Source organism: Aphelocoma coerulescens, chromosome 1A (genome assembly GCF_041296385.1).
Source record: "Aphelocoma coerulescens isolate FSJ_1873_10779 chromosome 1A, UR_Acoe_1.0, whole genome shotgun sequence".
In the NCBI taxonomy this organism is placed as follows: domain Eukaryota; kingdom Metazoa; phylum Chordata; class Aves; order Passeriformes; family Corvidae; genus Aphelocoma; species Aphelocoma coerulescens.
This window is the reverse complement of record NC_091014.1, coordinates 65,059,108-65,078,548: the sequence shown is the minus strand read 5'-3', so window position 1 is coordinate 65,078,548 and position 19,441 is coordinate 65,059,108. Positions and strand designations below refer to the sequence as shown.

At 39.9% G+C, this 19,441-nt stretch overlaps 1 protein-coding gene across 9 annotated transcripts in view; it reads left to right on the top strand.

Annotated features, from left to right (window-relative positions):
- The window catches only part of ITPR2 (inositol 1,4,5-trisphosphate receptor type 2), a 246,210-nt gene that overhangs the window by 38,748 nt on the left and 188,021 nt on the right, over positions 1-19,441 (top strand). For 6 of the 9 annotated variants that reach the window (XM_069003280.1, XM_069003275.1, XM_069003277.1 and 3 more), the window contains 5 exons: positions 2,855-2,953; positions 3,854-3,937; positions 4,786-4,932; positions 6,154-6,249; positions 17,956-18,000. In XM_069003280.1, coding sequence (XP_068859381.1) covers positions 2,855-2,953; positions 3,854-3,937; positions 4,786-4,932; positions 6,154-6,249; positions 17,956-18,000 — 471 coding nt within the window. Of the gene's footprint in view, positions 1-2,854; positions 2,954-3,853; positions 3,938-4,785; positions 4,933-6,153; positions 6,250-12,151; positions 12,175-16,140; positions 16,461-17,955; positions 18,001-19,441 lie in introns of those variants that run through there. The other 3 variants (XM_069003276.1, XM_069003283.1, XM_069003284.1) reach the window with 3 other exon arrangements.

Below are 19,441 nucleotides of genomic sequence, written 5' to 3'. Positions count from 1 at the left end.
TTAGCCTGGTATTTATTTTCCTTCTTTGGAGAGAAAAAAGGGTGACTTATGGTTTTGGCTTAATTTCTTAGAATAACATCAGTTCAGCATCTTTTAATTTCTCATGCCTGGAAAATACATATGTGTCATGCTCTCCAGAGGGAGTACCTGGGATTCCTGCCTGTCACCTGCAAGGCCACTGTGAGCCCTTACAGCTGAGAGCAGCAGAATGATCCTAGGCCTTCAAAATCATCCTCAGTGCTAGAGAGATTTTGATTCCATTTTCCACTGTTGTGCGCACATAAGGGTTTGGAAGCAGATTTGCTGATCTAAAAAGATTGCAGATCGTTGCAGTGATGGCTGTAACATCTCATTCCGCAGACCCCTTTCCTAGTCCATTCCCTGTGGGGATTTATCTGACAGTCTCTGAGCCATGAGGGCCCTGTGGCAAACTGGCCTAGGCTTATTCCTAACTCAGTGGATTAAGTTCCTTTGGAATGGCCTGCTGCTCATTTTCTGTTACCAGGTTCCCTTTCAGAGCTGGGAACTTGCCATTGTAATTTATCAGAGCTGGCAACTTGCCATTGTAATTTACAGAGGGAATTTACAAAGGGAAGTTGTTTCTTGTTTTTACTAGGCCAAAATGGATTTGACAATTTTCTTTGCAAATTTCCAGCGATAAACATTAGTCCTCTGGTAGCTTTCTCATAAGTGCTTTTGTACATTTCTACCTCTTTGACAGATACACATACCAGGCAACTGTTTCACAGAGGACAGGAGTAGCAAGTGATGGGGGAAATCCTCATTTGCCTCTCACAGATTGAGAGGCACTCCAGCCTTGTACCCGCTCCTTCCCTTTCAGTTACTCCTAGACATGGAAACCTTTCAATTCATGGAGCTGGCTTGGTATATCAGGTCCTTACTCTGTTGAGAAACTTCGTTGTTGTCTTTTTTAAACTATATTTCTGTGCTATAATGAGGAAATTCCCTAAGAAAACATGTTTTATAAAGTCTTTTAAACAATAGAAGTGAGTATTGAATTATTGCTTGGATGGCTGCTACTGTGTCAGGTAATGCAGACAAGGTAGAGCTAAATATGCCATATGTCCTAAAAGGAAAGGAATCTGGGAATCTGATACAGGAAGTCATATGTGTGACTCTTCTGGTAAGTGATCACAGTTTTTTAGCCTTGTGAAATATTTTAGAACTTAGTTTTCTGAAAGAAAGGTTAGCTTAGCTTCATTAGCAACTCATTAATTTTGCAAATCAATGGAAGTAATGAAATAATATGACTGAAAATTTACAGTAATTGGCATAACTGCAATATTTTCTGCAGACTTTTATTAAGTCTTTGTTATTTTGAAGCTGCTCTTCAATGGAAGATAGGACTGATTAAGGCTAGAGCTGGTTCCAGATGGGCTGAACATCAAAATATGCCCAGATAGCAGGATTGGTGCTCTGTGGATTGCATTGCAGTTATCTGCCATGTTAGTGGGTTTTTTTCCTTTTTAAATAAGATGCTTAATGATCTGCTCTCTTTCTAATTAAGTTGTGATAGTCCTGGTGTACATGCAACAATTTTGAAGTCCTGATTCCACTTTGCAGGATGCAAACCTGGTGGTATTTTGGTTAATGAGTTGTCTGGTCATAACTTCTTAAAACAGGCTGTAAGTAATGTCTGTGTGAAGCATGGCATGCAGGAATGTATTGCATAAGAAATATGTCTTACAGGCATCTTGTCATTATTTTGGTTCTGTTAGTGAACTTGTTCCCCTGACTTGGATCAAGTAGGATTTCTGTGTGTGATCTGAGCATGGTGATGCTGTCTTATGCTACTGTTTATTTTGGCTGTGTTGGTAAAGAACAGGCAAACCTTCCTTTTCACCTCTGCGATGAGTAGGCCAAATTCACCTGCATTGAAGTTGCACAAGGCTGAACTGGGCTCAGCTTTTTCATAGGAAATGTGCTGATCAATGGAGAAAGTGTTTTTGTTTATTTGTGTTCCAAAAGAAAGCATGGCTTGTGCAGCATTTCATATAGTAAAAAAATCACGTATAGCCACTTGTCTTCGTGTCTTTGTGTGCTTAAAATTGCTGTGAACAATGTAAGCAAATCAGGAACCAGTGCCAGCCAATTTATGTGGATTGATATTTTTTTATTATTTATTTTTTACCCCTTCAAGGCATGAATTGAATTCTCCATATGCATGTCTCGAGCAGTTTTTAGGTTAAAAAAATTTTGTGTATTGTTTTGTATATTGCAAAGAATTGCAAGGGCATAGGAATTTGCTTGCAGGGAGCAAGCCAGGAATTCCTCTTGTAGAGAGAAGGTCTCTCAGCTGTTGTACCTGCTGCCTGTGCTGAGCTCAAACACCATTTAGGGAGCAACAGCAGAGGGGATGGAGTGTGTTCACCTCTCTTTGAATTTCCAGTGATTTCTGTTCCTTTCTAGATTGCAGTCAAGCAGTCTGAATCACAGAACTCCTGAGCCTGTCAGGACATTTGCCAGCAGATGGTCCACAGAGCTGGGGGCTCGTGATTACTTTCTAAGCTTTCTCTGGCATAAAGAGAACTTAATGTAACTTTCAGATGAACTGAGCTGCTCCTGGAATTTGTAGATTCATATCTATTTCATGGTCTGGAGTTTCTGCTGAACCAGAGGACATGCTTATTGGGAATGTGAGGATTCATTAGTGGGAAATCTTGAACCCAAGTGATTGTAGGTGAACAGAGCTGCTGTGTGAATTGTCTGCAGATAAATTCACTGAGTGCCATTCTCAAAGCATGCATTTGAGTAATTTTCTAAGTATGCTACATTACTTCATTTTATTGGATAACTACATAGGTCTAAATGACATTTTATTTCTGACTTTCAGGTTGTGGTGGGAGATAAAGTTGTTCTCATGCCAGTCAATGCAGGACAGCCTCTGCATGCCAGCAACATTGAGCTTCTAGATAACCCTGGCTGCAAAGAGGTGAGTTCAGGGGGGCAGGAGGGGTAACTGCTGATCTGTGTTATAGAAAGGCTGAGAGAATTGGGATTGTTCAGCTTGGAGAAGAGAAGGTTTTGGGGTGATCTCATTGTGGCCTTGCAGTGCCTGAAGGGAGCCCACAGAAAAGATGGAGAGAGACTCTTTTTAAGGGCCTGGAGTGACAGGACAAGGGGGAATGGCTTCACACTGACAGAGAGCAGGTTTAGATTGGATATGAGGAAGAAATTGTTTCATTTGAGGGTGCTGAGACCCTGGCACAGGTTGCCCAGAGAAGTTGTGGCTGCCCCATCCCTGGCAGTGTCCAAGGCCAGGCTGGATGGGGCTCTGAGCAAGCTGGGATAGTGGAAGGTGTCCCTGCCCATGGCAGAGGGTGGCACTGGGTAATCTTTAACATCCCTTCCAGCCCAGGCCGTTCTGTGATTCTGTGATATGTTGGTCTTTACTGGTAACCAGAACCCACCATGAGCTCAAAGCCAGCATTAAACACTGGTTCCAGCTTAGCCTCAAAAACCCAACATGAAATATTCTCAGTGCAGTGATGCCTGGCACTGAAAACTCTGTGAGGTTTGCTTGAGTATCTCAAACTCTGACTGGTGTGAGAGTAAGTCCTCGTTCAGCATCCCTTTAGGGTGTTCTTGGTGAGCTGTCAGCAAAGAGAGCAGCATTTTGCCCACTCAGCCTTCTTCAATATCACCATCATTAACACTTGAGAGCTTCAGGACCCGTGTTAGAAACTGTACAGATATGTAGCTAAGCCATGTCCCCTGCCATCCTAGATGTGGTGTGGTTCTTCAGAAGAATGGAATGTCTCAAAAAGATAGTAACATCCCCTAATACTATAATTGGGTTTTTTTGTTGTTTTGTTGGTTTTGTTTTCTAAAGGTAAATGCTGTCAACTGTAACACAAGCTGGAAAATAACTTTGTTCATGAAATTCAGTAGTTACCGAGATGATGTACTGAAAGGAGTAAGTATGAATTTTAAATTGTTTTTTGAATACAAAAAGTCTTACTATATTTGACTGTGGAGAAATATTACCTGGTGAATAAAAGAAGAAAGAAGGACTTTATGGAGATGTTCAAAGTGGTATTACAGGCTTATAGATGACAATAGCTGTAATAAGACAATGTAGCTTTACATGCTGAGGTATTGCACAGTTTCATGCCTGTAGATTAATCTCTGAGATAATTTACATTTTCATAAGTTTAATTTGTCCTCACATGTACCTTAATAAATCATTATCAACTGGCTATTTTTCAGTAGGTGTCAAGGTACCAGCACTTCTTGAGGAAGAATTTGAAAGGGAAAATGGTATATTTGTGTAGACCCATTTAGGGATAGTGTTTCAAGTCTTGGGGAGAGGCAGGAGGAAACAAAAATTATTCCAGCCGAAGAAATAGAGAGGGGTGTTGATGTTGATTGCAGAGCAGGAGAGATGAGATAATATAATGTTAGATAAATCTCTTCACTTTCCCTAAATAATAAGAGGGATTATAAATGAAAAAAAAAATCAAGTTAGTAAAGTTAACTAGAATTAAAAATCACCTTTAGGTTAATTGTTGCCTGCTGTTCATTGTGATGCTATGAAACAAGTTCTGCTTTCCCAAAAGGCCATGAGTCTCCTACAGGGATGAATTATCCCATTTGATTTGCAGACTGAATGCTCTTCACTTGGTACCTGCTCCAGCAACAGGAAACTCAGAAGCGTTTTCTTCCCATCAGCTCTGCTGGCATCACTGGAGCTGTTACAAATAGAAAATGAGTCTGGTGGCTTTGCCTACCACTTAACAGTGCTTCTTTTTCATATTTCTTTAGGGAGATGTTGTGAGGCTGTTTCATGCAGAGCAAGAGAAGTTTCTGACCTGTGATGAATATGAGAAGAAACAACACATTTTCCTCCGCACTACTTTACGTCAGTCAGCCACGTCTGCAACAAGTTCTAAAGCACTGTGGGAAATAGAGGTATTTTTTTCTTCTTTTTATAAATATTTTAGGACCTGAAGGCAAGGGTTCAGTAAAAAAACTTCACCACAACATGAGTCATTCATAGGCTCCTGATATCATCACACACCTCCCTGTGACTATTATTATTTCATGAAGTGGTTTGTGTAGGATGAACCCTGGAGAGCTGCTTTATTGCTCTGTGTGTGTGGAGAGAGGAGGCTTTCTTACTAAATTTGCCTGCACTAAAATGAGGAAGAGTTGAATTTCAAATTCAGACTTGACGTAAATGGGGTGATTTTATCAAAGCCAATCAAAGGACACTGATCTATCCTGACTTTTGCATGTTTACGTTTCACTTCATGTGCAGTATAGAAAATGGAAATCCATGGCTTACAGGAAATCTCCCAAACATCATACAACACAGCAACGTTTGTTTAAAGTTAACCTGAATAAAGGTGGTGTCATGAATGGGGGGTGATTTTGAGAAGAGAACTAGCAAACATATTTTTGTTTGACTGAGAAACATTGGAAATTGGTAGGTCTCAAATCCTTGCTATTACAATAATGTAACTCCTATACCCAAAAGTTCTTGTGTGATGAACAAACTTTGTGCATTTAGAACAGAGTCTTCAGAAAAATGGTTGATTTTTGTCTGGGTAGGGATTGTCTGGAGTAGAGTGTATTGCACTTGTAGTTGTTGGAGATTCCTCCTTAAGAGACAGACACTGCTACATTTGAAGAAAGCAAATGACCTACAACTCAGTCAAGGGATAAAAGAAATAACCTGGGGTATTTCAGATGATATGAGGATATATCACTTGAATAAAAAATTTTCAGAAGCCCCTAGTGTTGTCAAAAATAGAGCTGGTGTAATTGGTAAAATAATGTAAGATGGTTTGAATTTTAAGTAGTGCCTAGTGGTGTAGAACAGCTCTCCTTACTTTCTTGAGCTGCAGATTCACACCATGTCACTAAAAAGCAAAATTTGGCTCATCATGTTTGCAGGGAATAGATTAATGAAGGCATGGAAAATAATAGGAGTATTTCCTGGCACTTGGCAAAAAGTAAATGTAAGTAGTTGTTATCTATGGTGAGCTTTGTGTAAGCACAGAATTCCTCTCTTTGGCAGGCTGTAATGGTGTAGTTTGCATATTTTTATTTGGAGTGAGGTGCAGGAAATGTCAGTGATCTGAAGTATGATCTTGAAGAACATGATTAAAATCTAAATTCTTCTTTTAGGTTGTCCACCATGACCCTTGCCGGGGAGGGGCAGGACAGTGGAATAGCTTGTTTAGATTTAAGCATTTGGCAACTGGAAACTACTTGGCTGCAGAGGTAAGAATGCCAGCTGAACAAGTGTTTGTGTGCTGCCTAACCAAGTCCTGCTGGTTCAGAACTGCTGTGATGTGTGGGTCTGCAGGGTCGATCTCCAAAAAGATCCCACACTGGGCCCCTGCTGGGTCATACTGCACCCAGGGAATTCAGGGCAAACACCACTGTTAAATATCCACCGCGTTTACACTGAAAACCCTTTGGGTTCATTTATCTCTCTGCTTCTGTTTGCCCTTGATTTTTGGAGTGGTGTTGTGACTGTGTGTTGGTGTCATGTGAGTTCATTGTGATTATATAGTCTGCAGGGTTCTGCTATTGCACTCTTGCCTTTTGTCTAAAATTTGAATAAAAAAAGAGCTGAGGAAGTCTTTGCCCCTTTTGATGGAACAGAAGGTCCCAGAGGAGAAGGAAGATCTTGCAGCTTGTCTGGTTACTGGTTTGTCTGGTACTTTGTGTTAAGGCAAAAGAGTATTGTGACTCCCCAAAAGAGCAGCTTATTATCTTTCAAGACTCCTTAAAAATAAAATATGGCTCTTGACGAGCTGCATACAGCAGATAATACCAAGTGTATGAAATGGTACAGCCTTGGATGTTTTAATGGTTGCAAGAAGCTGTCAACTTCTTGAGTCACATCTAATCCATGTTAACACAGGTCTGTGTCCAAGTTTTATCAATGGAGTCAAAAGTAGGGTTTTTTTCCACTGATTTAGTTAGAATTGCTTCTTTTGACTTATGCTTTGAAGTATGAGTGCAAAAATTTACTGCAAGAAGAAAGTTATAAATCACTGTATGTGAGGCAACCCCTGAAAAGAGATTTGCTCTGACTGGGTTGAGTTAGATTTACAGCAGTGTGACTTCTGTATCCAGACAACTCCTTAGTATTCCCAGGGTGCTGCTTTCATTTTCCAGCTCCTGTCACAGCCTGCATTGAATTCAGAGGAAGAACAAACAGGAGCTATCAAACCTTCATTTATTTCTAGTTATGTCAAGGCCACTATCAAAACATAAACAGTGGACTGCTAATGATAGCTAATTTTCAAGAGGCAACCACTACTCCCACCTAAGAGTGGGAGTATTTTCCTTTCTGCTCCCAGTAAGAAGATTTTACTAGCTAAGCTGATGGAGAGTCAGGAAAGGGATTGAACACACTGATGGGCTTCCTTCTCCCACCGTTGATCTGTGTGGGGGATTTCTAGGTGAAAAATCTTCAGGTGAAGATGTGTCATGCTGCACTGAATGTCAAACCTGAGCTTAGGTCCTCTCTACCTCTGGAAAGGAAATCCCCATCAGGCAGACTTGTAATATGGAGAATATAATTGGCAACAGTGGAGTGAGAGCTGGAAGAGCTTTTGGGTTGAACAGAGGTGATATGCTGGGACTGGAGAGCTGCATTACTGACTGGAGAGCTGCATTAGTGACACTGTCTATGAGGTGTAAAATACCTGTGGTAGAGATATTAAAGGTACTGCTGTAATAAAACCCTGTGAACTGTATTTTGCACAGTTCATATGTCAGGCACAACACACCAGCCAGCCAGACATGTCAAAGATTTACGAACAGGCAGGCAGACACCTCGTGTGCGTGACCTAACTTTAAATCAATTGGGCAAAGCCTACTGAACACTTATCTGTGCTCTGGCAGCACAGGGAGATTACTCATGGTATGGATTACCAGCAGCGTCACACATTGCCATGACCTGATTTTGTTTAAGCCTCTATGATAAAGATGTCTAGAGTGGAATAATAAGTACAAATACAAGAAGAAAATTCACAAATCTTTTAAGCATTCTGTTGTTGGCTAATGATGCAATTTCTGTTGCAGTTTGAGCTGTTGTAAATCAGGATTCATCACTGTTTATAACTGTCTTTTTTCTTACTTCATCCTCCCTTAAATCAACTTGATGTGTGCCATGGAGGCTTCTGCAGTGGAGTCTTGCATGGCTCAAGTCTCAGACAAGGAGCAGAATTGTCCTTCACCTCGGTGCCTCCCTCTTCTCCTCTTGTACCTTGTGTGAGCGGCCTGTGCCTTCCCTTTTTTCTTGGAGTCTTCCTGTGCCAGATGTAACTGGTCAGTGTGGTTTGGGATTTGGTGGGTCCCACTTCACTACGTTGTGAAGGGATGCCCCTGCAGCTTGTTAAGGCCAGGGGATGATCTGGGGACTAAGAAAATTGAAGATACTTGCCTCAGAGAATTAAGGAATTTAAAGCTGAAGCTGATAAAGGTGTTTCAATACTACAGTAAGTGAATTAATTAAAAAGAAAAAAAAAGTGAGGCAATACAGTTGTTCAGTAAAAAAAAAATAGGTGAGTACTTGTAAATCTAATTGTTATAAACTTGAGAGGATGAAGTCAGGATGTGTAAATCCTAAACTCCATGTTCCTTAGAAGTACAATCAGTTGTCCAACTTTTGTTGCCTTTCAAAGACCTCTGATATCTCTGACTTTTGACAAAGTCTCAAGAAGTAGTATTTCCTTTAATCCTCTTTGCACTTGGCATTATTTAGCCTAATTTTAATTACTGTGCTTTGAAGTTCTTTAAGACCTACTAATACCTTAAACCAGCCTAGATCCTTCTCCCAGACTTTGGGCTGAAGGTGAGCCACCCTGAGAGACCCACTGCTGAAGGAATCACAGTGGGAGACACTCGGTGATTCCACAAATCTGCATTGCCATTTCTCTGCTGCTCTGCGCATCCTGGGTCACTCAGATGTCTGTGTGCTCTCACACAATTTCTTAAGACACAGGAGGAATATGCTGAAGAAAGGATTTGATGTTTGGTGGTAAGATTTGGGACACTGGAAATCTGGGTAGTTGGTAATGATGTCTGACATTAGGGAACCTTAAGCCACAGGCTTAGACGTTCCCAAAAAAGTGGAAGCAAATACTCAGCTGAAAAATTGGAAAGAGAAATTGTCTTCTTTGGAGACAGCAGGAGTTCGGCTGTTAGTATCATAAGGGCTTGTTTGCACCCAAAAGAGCTGAACCAGATCTTCAGCAGGAGATTTAGGCACTAAGCCACCAGCTAAGATCCAGGCTGCTGAGTTTCATTCTCAGAACAGAGTTTTATTCTCATCTTCACAGAATCAGCAGTCTTTTAGAAAAAGTTCTGCAGAAGATCCTTTTTATAGCCCTGGTTACAGCAAAATGACCTAAGTTATTTCCAAGCTTTACATTTATAAAGAGATGCTGCAAGGTTAGGTGAAAATTGGATGTTTCAAAGTAACAAAGATTTTCCCAAAAGCCTTTACAGTGCATGTAGCACATGTAGAAGGCACCCAAAGCTATCTGAGTGTGTGTGGGAGTGAGCTGCAGCTTGCTTGAACAGCCTTGCAGATGCTGCAGTTTGGGACCACACAGCTGTGCCTTTCTCATGAACATACATAACCTTTTCAATATTCTAAATTGCCAAGATAAAAGTCTCTTTGAACTGAATATCAGCTTATCAATTGTGCTGAACCAAAACATGCACTCTTAATATTGTTCTCCACATGCTCCAGTTCTGTGATTTCTAAACTGGGCAATTCATACTGAAACTATTGTATGAGGCTGTTAAACAGATACGTGTGCCCACACAAGATATGCAGGATGAGTCTGTCATTTCATATTCAACTTCTCAGGTGTGGCTAAAATAATTACAAAATATATATATATGCATGTATCAAATCACATGCTGGTCTCAGATATTGCAGTAGACAACAGATAAGCCACAGTATGTTGCTTGTGAAACCTTGTGAGCATGTACATATTCACAGGGCAGAATTTGCAAGGAAAAGTCTGTGATAATTCTGTTTTTCTTAGCTGAATAGATTAGAGTTAGTAGAGACCTTGGCCAAAATATGGCAGTAAATCTGGTGAGGTCTTCAACACCAAATTAGCTCTACTAAACTAAATGAATTAGGATAAGGCAGGTAAAATGGCAGCTTGAATGTTCACATTCTGTGCTTCTCCAGAATTATGGCCATAAACAATTACTGCTGTGGAAAAATTCTGTGGCTTTCTTATAGAGTTCTCCTTCCTCTCTCTGTAAGAGTGGAAGGGCAGGGTTTAAGCTATAAAATGGATCAACTCTGATCAGAGTTTTGTTTCTAAACTCTGTTCTTAAAATCCCACATGAAGCATCCTTCCAGCTTTAGGATTATTTTAGCACTAAGTACCCAGTGGAGTTTCGTTTGAAGGTGGGAATGATTGATTTCAGTTGGGCTGAGCATAGGGTTACATACACATGAGATGAAATGACAATGAGTGGATATTAATTGAACAGGAAGTCCAGTCCAACTGACCAAGGCTGTAGTTCAGTGGTGGAGCACTGCAGTGACAGCACAGGCTTCAGAAATGTCCTTTTTTCTGTTGGATTGCAGCCCTGTGACCCAGGGTGCTGTCCCTGAGGTGGTGTTGGCATGGACTCCAGGGCATGGGGAAGAGGGAATAGTCTGTGCTGGAACAGGGTCACTGAGCTAAGGCACCAGAGCACGAGTGTTTGGGGTGGGTTAACAAGAACTGCTGAAGCCTTGCAGGACTGTCAGCTGATTTTCACCACACTGTGGTGTAAACCACTTGCTGAGAACTCTTGGATCAATGGCCAATAGAAGTTACTCATATTTCTCTTATCTTTCTTGACTAATTTCTTCCCATATTACCTCACTCTACTTTCCTGTCAAAATTGCCCCGAGCTGCCCCTTTCTTTTCAGAGGAGCTTATGTACATCATTCACTTTAAATTGAGAATTGCTCTTAAAGTTTGCTTTTACAGTCCCATGGCAGGGGGGTTGGAACTAGAGGAACTTTAAGGTCCCTTCCAACCCAAACCATTCTATGATTCTGTGATTAAAAATATTAGCCTGCCATGTTATATTGTCATGATACATTATAACAATATATATTATATTGTTATATTATTATATTGTTATGATATGCATTTATGCAAATGGCCAGGGCCATACCCTTCATAGTAAATTTAAGCCTGTTGTAATAATCACTTGATTTGGATCATGGTGAAGATAGCTAAGTACATGCTCAAGTTAATATTGAGAGAAAATGATCCTCTCCTGCCTTCTGAATAGTAAAGATTGTCCCAAGAATCCCACAAGAATAGAAAACAAAGCATTTAATGAGACTTTAAGAAAGATTACATAATTGTATGGGTAACAGTATCCTCAGCATTAGCTAAGATAAAAGAAATGTAAAAGAGAAATCCGTTCCTAAACTTGAGGCTATAAACCAGGATTAAACTCCTGGAGCCCTGAAGAAACTGTCTCTATAGTTTTATGGACTTTTCTTCCACTTCCTAAACTGCTGGAAAATGGAGTCCTGCATAGGATGTTTTAAAATTAAGGCATCTGAGATTGATTATTTGAAGTCCATAATTTAGGCCTTTTGCTGTCCACTTGTTGGAAATTGGACTACTGTCAGAGATGTTTTTTTATTTAGGAAGCAACAATGGAACCACTGTTTTCCAGTGTAATTTTATTTTCTTTTTTGGGTGACATGGAAACAAACCTTTGCAGAAGGACTTGCTCATGCCCTGGTCATGCAGAGAGGGAGAACACTGTTAAATGCTCTGTGGTTCCTTCTGCCTTCAGAAGAGTGTGGCAAGTAACAAATAAAATAAAATAATATTAAATTAAAATTTATTTATTTTTTTTTTAATGGCCTTGTTTAACTGAGATGTGAGGCACCTTTTGCTCAGGAACAGTTTGTAAGCTGGAGAACATGCCAGGAGATGGCAGCATCCACCAAGGCCTTCACACATCTCATGGATTTCATTGCTTGGTACTGAGGGACCTCCTCAGCTGGAGATTGTTTCAAAATCTTCCTTTTGGGCTGGTTTTTCACAGTGTTGCTTCATTAAACGCAGCACTCTGATTAATTTCTATATGGCTTGCTGCTTAAAGGCTCTCATAAGAAAAAGGTGACAGGGTGAACTCAGCACTGTAAGCCTTATTTCTGTTTTTCACTGTCTCATAGGAGTGTGGGTTTGTTTTAAAGCTCTGTAAGGAGTGAAGGATAATTTACAACTATGCATGAAGAGAGATGGAAGAGATCCAGAGGGGATCCAGAGGAGGAGGATGGATTACTGATTTACAGAGCCAGCCTGACCTGTTCTGCAGACTTGGATGTGGCTTTTTAAAGTGACAGATCTAGAATATGTCCATTTAGCAAAACCCAGAGCTAAATTTCTCCAAAGTTTTTAAGAGTCTTGAGAATGCAGCTACATTTCTTGACCTGACTTGTCTTGACTTTGGTGGAATCTGTCTGTGCAAATACCTTCATAAATCTGGATCTCAGAGGAAAGTTTTTTCCCCAAGCCAACTAATTTGCAGTCGTGACCTGTGAGAGTGTTCAGCTTTTTCAGTCCTGCCCAAAGTTGGCTGCATTTGGGCCATGTTTGTACATATAGAGGCTTTGGGTGTAAGGAAGTACAAAGATATTAATGCAGTATTTATTGTCATTTAGTCAGTACAAGGCCTACTTCTGTTATTAAAAACACATCTTACATTTTGATGTCTTCCAAAACAGCAAATGTAGACATGTGGTCTGTTCTTAAGTGCATTTTTTTTTGTTTATTTTTTCAGGATCACTTGATAAGCTTATATTCATTTGTATTTGTGCCTCTTTATTTATGATGCTTGATGGAATTTTCCAAGGTTTCCCTCCTTTGTTTTTTATTGTTTTTGGGGTTTTGTGTGCCTGTGTTTTTTGGTTTTGTTTTTTTTTTTTAACAGTAGAAACATCAGTCATGTCTAATTCAATCATCCCTAGTTACTCCTGTGAGGACCACTGAAAGGCATATGGGATATCAATATTTAGAACATCTTTTTTGAAGAGATGAGGATGCTTTTTTTATATAGCACAGGTTGACACAGAGCTGCTGAAGCTCAGACTAAAGTTATGGTCCAGCATCCAAGTGACACTAAAGGATCTCTTCGACCTTTTTCTTTCTCTTGACTTCCTCTGCAGAATGGGATATGGCTGAGTGGGGCTGAGCACTGGTTTCAGGTTCTCTGCCCTTATCCCAGTAGAAGCAATGGAGTTTCCCAGTTACCACTCCTAACATGGAGCTACTCCAGCTTATGCTGCTGATGTGAGACCTTTAAATCTATGCTGATTTAGGCATGGCAAAATGCTGGCCTGCCATTGCTTACACAGCAGCTGGAAATGCCACCAAGACGATCTTTCTTCTGGTAATGAGGGTGAAAAGTCAGGACAGGAAGGTGTTGGAGCTGCTTCTCATTCCTGTTTTTGACTAGCGGGGGGCCCGAAGCAGACAAAAAGGTTTAGCTTTCCCAGTGCTCCCTAGAAACTTGTCTGATCTGCTAAGACATGGCTCATGAGGAAAATACAATCCTGAAAGAAAAGGCCTTTTGAGATTTTTAAACTTTCCTTGGATGATGATTATCAGGAGCTCTGTGCTGATGCTGAGGCAGGGTTGAATGGAGTTTATCGAGGTAGAGTCGTAGCCCGTCTTTCTCTGGCAAGTTAATAAGATGGCAAAAGTCCTTTGAATGCCACTGGAAGTCTTTGAAATTGTGCAAAAGTCCTTTGGATTTATCGAAAGCTAATCAGTCTGACATTAACAAAGAACAAAGAAAGCCTAATGAAGATGAAAGATTTGAAAAGTGGATTATTTTTCTTTTGTCCTGGCTTTTCTTCCCCAAAACCCTTGCCCTTGTTGGCTGGGTAACAGGCTGTGTGTTAACAGGCTGGTTATCAAATGAAATGGGGACTGTTGGCTTGTGTTGAATTAGAGCCTTTTATTCTTTGTCTGTCAGAGTTTCCTTCATAAATGCAGGTTTTAACCAAGTCATTAAAATGCTCATTTAGCTGAAATTTGGCAATCTAATTCTTCCCCTGACAAGATGCTTTAAATATCCTTTACCTAGTCAACAAAATTTGATTAAAATCAGCATGGGTGTTTGTTTCTCCAAACTCCTCTCTCTCCTTCTTAATTGGGTGTCCAAAAATAGCCTGTTTGGGTGCTTTCCATGCATTCCTCCAAGAAAATAACATTCAGTAGAAATGTGGAATTTCAAACTCGTTGAATTGTAAAGGATATCTAGCTATGCAAAGATGCAAAAGTAAAATTAGAGCCAGGAATAACCCGTGAGATGATGTTCTGCATAATGGTAGAACCCCAGGAAATTATTCACTGTGGACTCGTGGGGTTTGAAAACTTGAAGATACAACTTTGAGTAGCTTTAATGAGTAGAGATGACAGAGCCTGGAACTTCTGGTGCTTAATCTAGTGGAATCCCTCTCAGGATTAGCAGGGCACTTGCATTCTCTGAGCACCAAATACCAGAAGTAACATGCAAACACACAGAGATGAAAGTTGTCTTCCTGCTATGCGACTTCACAGATTTTGTAAAGTCACAAGGTGAAAATTCAGGAATGAGATTCCTTGCCCTTCAAAGTAGTTTTAACCAGAAATAATTAAAGACTTTGTCTATACCTCAGTTTTCCATGTGTAAAATCTGACTTTGTCACACATACTCTCTGCTAGGGGTCTTCTGTTGCTCCCACAGGATGAGGCTGGTGATATATGTATGCACTCAGACATCTAATCTTTCCACATACCACTGTGTATGAAGGCTGAGCCTGAAATCTGTTCAAGAGACACGAATTTTTAAGCTCAGGAGGGCCACCTGCAGCACTCACCCTTGACCTTCAGGCTCTTCAGATATCCTGTGTAGATCACGATTTGGGAATTTGGCTCCTTGCAGAAGAGAGTGAGTAAAGGCTATTTAAATTTAGATGTAAAAGAAGGCATTGTCTTCTCTGTAGTTGCAAATCTATCTCTAAAATCCAAAATTGTCAACAATTTTAGTCTCTAAAAATATGACCTTGTGTGGTGGCAGTGGCTTCCCCATGATATTGACTGTCCTTGTCTGCAATATGTCATGTTCTTGGTGCATATTGGCTGCATGCACCTTCCAGTGGCATTTTCCAGGAATACTCAGTGCTGTATTTCAGCTACAATTCAGTAAATTGCAACTTCAAGACATCCAATGACAAAAAAGCTTGAAAACTTGTTGAGCTTTATTGAGGCCTATTTTAGCATAGCATTCTTACTTTCTAAACACCTGCAGAAAATTTTACTTGATTTCATTAGTAGCAAGATAAAAATATTAATGTTGTTCTTTTCAAGGCTTCTTTTGTTTGGGAGGCTTATTGAGGAACGTGGAGGTGATCTTATATAAATCAGAAAAAGCAATAGATCTTGGAGTGCTGAGACTGTCACTGTGTTCTTAGGTCATTCTGTGCTGGGATATTGAAAGGGACTCAGAACAGGTGTAATATGACAGACAACACTAGATGACTTATGCCTTTTCTACCTGGAGAATATAGCATGGGGTAATAGCTACTGGTCTGTTTTTTAGAAATCCTCAGCACCAACAATCTCAGCTGAAATGCAAATGAAAGTGGCAACTGCTGAGCAGAGCTGAAAATGGGGCCATGGATGTCAGCCCAAAAACTGAGTTCCATTGTGTTTGTGGTTTAACATCAGCATCTCAAAACTTTCTCTAAACAACATATTTTTGGTTTCATTATTTCTGTAACAGCAGGGCAAGAAAAATCATTAAGGATGTACTTGATTTCTCACTTGAGCCTTTTGTCTCCATCACCCTCAGTCCACAAGTGAACTATTTTGGAAATTTGAGGGCAGTCTGTTCAGTCATTTTTCAAGAAGGCAAGAAGTGTTGAGGGAGGGATATTTTTCCTAATTTCTCCTGTTATTCCTATATATATATTTTTTTTTTTTTTTAAATCACCATTATGTCAAAAGCAAACAGCTGAAGGATATCAGAATTCAGTTCATACTGGTAGGCAGCTGTATTCACTCAAGCCCTTCAATGAAAACCTGTAGGATCAAGTCCTCAGTGCCAAGTTCTCTGTGCTGGGTCTAGTGACAAACCCGAGATGACCCAGACTTATTCTTGCTTACTTCAGCCAGCAATGTCTGAAGATACCATAGAAATTTAGCCTTTCTGTACCTTCTCTGCACCTGTGCTGGAAGGCCACGCTGTGTGCCTGGGACTGAGAGGCACTGCCTGCTAATTTTAGCTCTTTCTTGATGGGGAACCAAAAGCAGAGAGCTCAGCTTGGCTGCTAAAAATGGGACACTGGGATTATTTTAAGGTGTCAGATGAACAAATGTCATGCTGAAAGAACTGTGGAAACTTAAGAAGGAATCAAAACTATGTGAAAACAGTTACATGTATGTATGAGTTCTAGTTTTTTGGTGTTCATCTCTCATTCTTGTTGCTGTATAGCAGTAGCAAGAGGGACTTGGAGTTGGGAGATTGTGACAATGTCAGGGAGGAGAAAAATGCAAGATTTGAGATAGGTGTCAACACAGGGAGGAAAACTGGCTCTCTGAATTAGAATTTTCAGACTCTCTGAATTAGGTTTGTGATGGCAACACAGTGGCTAATCCAAAAAATGAAACGGACACAGAATAAACCTTTTGGTCATTTCTATGTGAGCGCATCAAGTTGCGACACACAGGGAAGGTATTTTCAGCAATTTGACAAAGATTTGAAAGTTTTCCTCCTTTCTTCAGGCTCATGGTGTGGAGAGGAGTGGGCTTTTTGAGGGGTTAAAGAGATATAAACGACTATTTTTTAATAAAAGCCTTATCAGCTTAACAAAAACTCTTCACAACAGTTGTCTGTGTAATGTTAGATGTATGATAACGTGATATTGAAAAGTTCCACTGGGATTCATGCATATTGCCCTGTGCAGTTCTCTTCTGGCTCTTCCACACTGGTAATGCCAAATTCAAGCCAAGAAAATGACAGTACTCATCTGTAAGATGTATACACATTGTAATTGCCTAAGAACAAAATTGCCTTATATAACTAATAATCTCACTTAAGCATTTTCAGCACTTTGATGGCATATCTTGTGTCAGGGAACATTTGTAAATATTGATGCAAAATTTTTTCTTCATGTAAATCAAATCTTGAAAGGTTTCATGTGCAGCCAGTGAGTGGGTGTGTGTGTTTTTGTTTATTTCTGAATATATCTGCCTACATAATCCCTCATCTTATAGACTACATACTTCCCCTGTCAAAAGTACAATCATATGGAACTGTTATATAGTAATACTTTACATTTATTATTGTATAGCATCTTTCATCCAAGCTTCTCATATTACTTTAGTATTAACTAATGCTTGATAATCCTGATATAATATAGAAAATATTATCCCCATTAATAGTGGTTAAACAGAACCACAGTGTAATTAAATAATTGTCTCTAGTAGCATTGTCACTCCTCTTTCAAAGATGTGTTAATTCTGAGTTCACTGTCTTCCTATAAAATCTCAGTAGACATAGAGAATGTTAGTTTTTTATCTCAATCTATCTGCCCAGTGTCAATCCTGGAAGTGATTGCATGTGTGTGGGTGACTAACTGGCTGCATTTAGAATAGTAACTGTGCTTTCTTCGTTGTCCTTTTTGGTTTTGGTTGTTTGAGATTCCTCTTGAGTTAACAAGCTTGATTGCAAGATGCTCTTTCTAGAGGTGAGGACATAGCCAGCTAAGTCAGCCAGAAATTGAAGCAGTCTTTTACTCTCACACTGCTTCTAAATACTCCACTGTCCTTTTGCAGGGTGGAAACATAACAGAGAACTGAACCAAACCCTCTCTCCCAGTTATGAAATGTCTGAAAGCTATCGAGATAGTATTTGACTTCTTTTCTTTTCCAGCTTAACCCACACTACCCAGAAGGTAATAATGAAGGAAAAGCTTTGGTAAGTGGAATTTATATGTTGCACATAATCTGGGGAATGCTGTATTCTTAACCCAGCACAGCCTGACATATGGAAGTCCTTCATAGCTTTCCTTTTCCTTATGTGTTCCAGCTGCTGGGATTGCTTTCCATATCCTGTGTAAGGTAGGATGTGTCTCGGAACTGGCAATTTAGAAAGTTTTCCCTCATGTTAAGGCAAATGATAAGAAACTTACTCAAATTCTGCATCAAAGTGGCATTAGTTGAAGCTGTACTGCTTGTTATCTGACTGCAGATATGAAATGTATTCATTCTGCTCAGCTTAAATGTGTTACTTCATGGTAACAGTCTTTGCCTGGTACAGCATCAAGAGCATTTTAGCTAATTATGACTAATGAGGCAAGGCCAGACATGGAGATTACAGTGTGTGAAGGAAGTGGAGTTAAAACCTTGGGGGAATCTTATTGTTACTAAGTCAACAAATATTCCAGAAAAGTATCATTCCTCCATCAAATTTATGAGAAAGCCTTGGAAAGGCTGAGATCTTCTTCAAAAAAATTCAATTTAATTTCTTTCTGCTTACCTTCTGGCTTTTATTCTTTAAGAGGACACATTTTCAAGTTTTTCTCTGCACAGGGAAGAAATTTTTGATTTTTCATGACATGAAACCCAAGATTCTTACATAATCACATGCCTTGAGGACTCAATTTTAATAAAAATGGAGACTTTCATAGGAGTTGGCAACATTGGTTTTCCATCTTCACTGATATTTGGCATTAGTGGTGATACTGCAATAGCAGCTAAGCTGTCTACAGAAATGAGAATTCTCTCCTATGAAAGGACAGAAATTCCACCAGTTGTTGCTCTTTTGTATTAGAATGAAACTTGAGGCCTTTGGAACTTTGGAATGGAAATCAAGATCAGTTCCAGCATTCCCCAGTGAGTAGGTGTTAGGCCCTTGTCACTGAGGGACCAATCCTCAGTTGTACCACACCATACTCGTTTATGGTATAGGGTTTCCATCTATAGCCATTTCAGTTCATCTAAGTAGTTAAATATTCCCTGGACTGTGTAATGATGAGAGCACAAGAGTAATCTAAACATGAATGTTAAAGGTGGCTTCACTATCAGTTTGGCTTATTCCTCCTGGGTAGTGGTTTCAGCTAAAAACCCAGACCAGATAAATCACATTAGAGAAATGCTTCCAATAAAAAAGTAATCAAAGCTGATTGATGATCAAAACTGATGTCTCTGTGGAAATTTTAATTTATGCAGTCAGCACTTTCCTGTGAGAGATGTTTTGTGAAAGAACTTCTAGCAATTTTTGGTAACACCTCCATGTAAATCCAAGTCTACAGGCTCTATTAGTGTGGTAGAAATCCCTTTGGATCCTGCACCCCTTTACAGTCTTGTTGGAAATGCCGTGAGTCAGCAATGGATATTTAAGCCTTTATTCTGCCCTC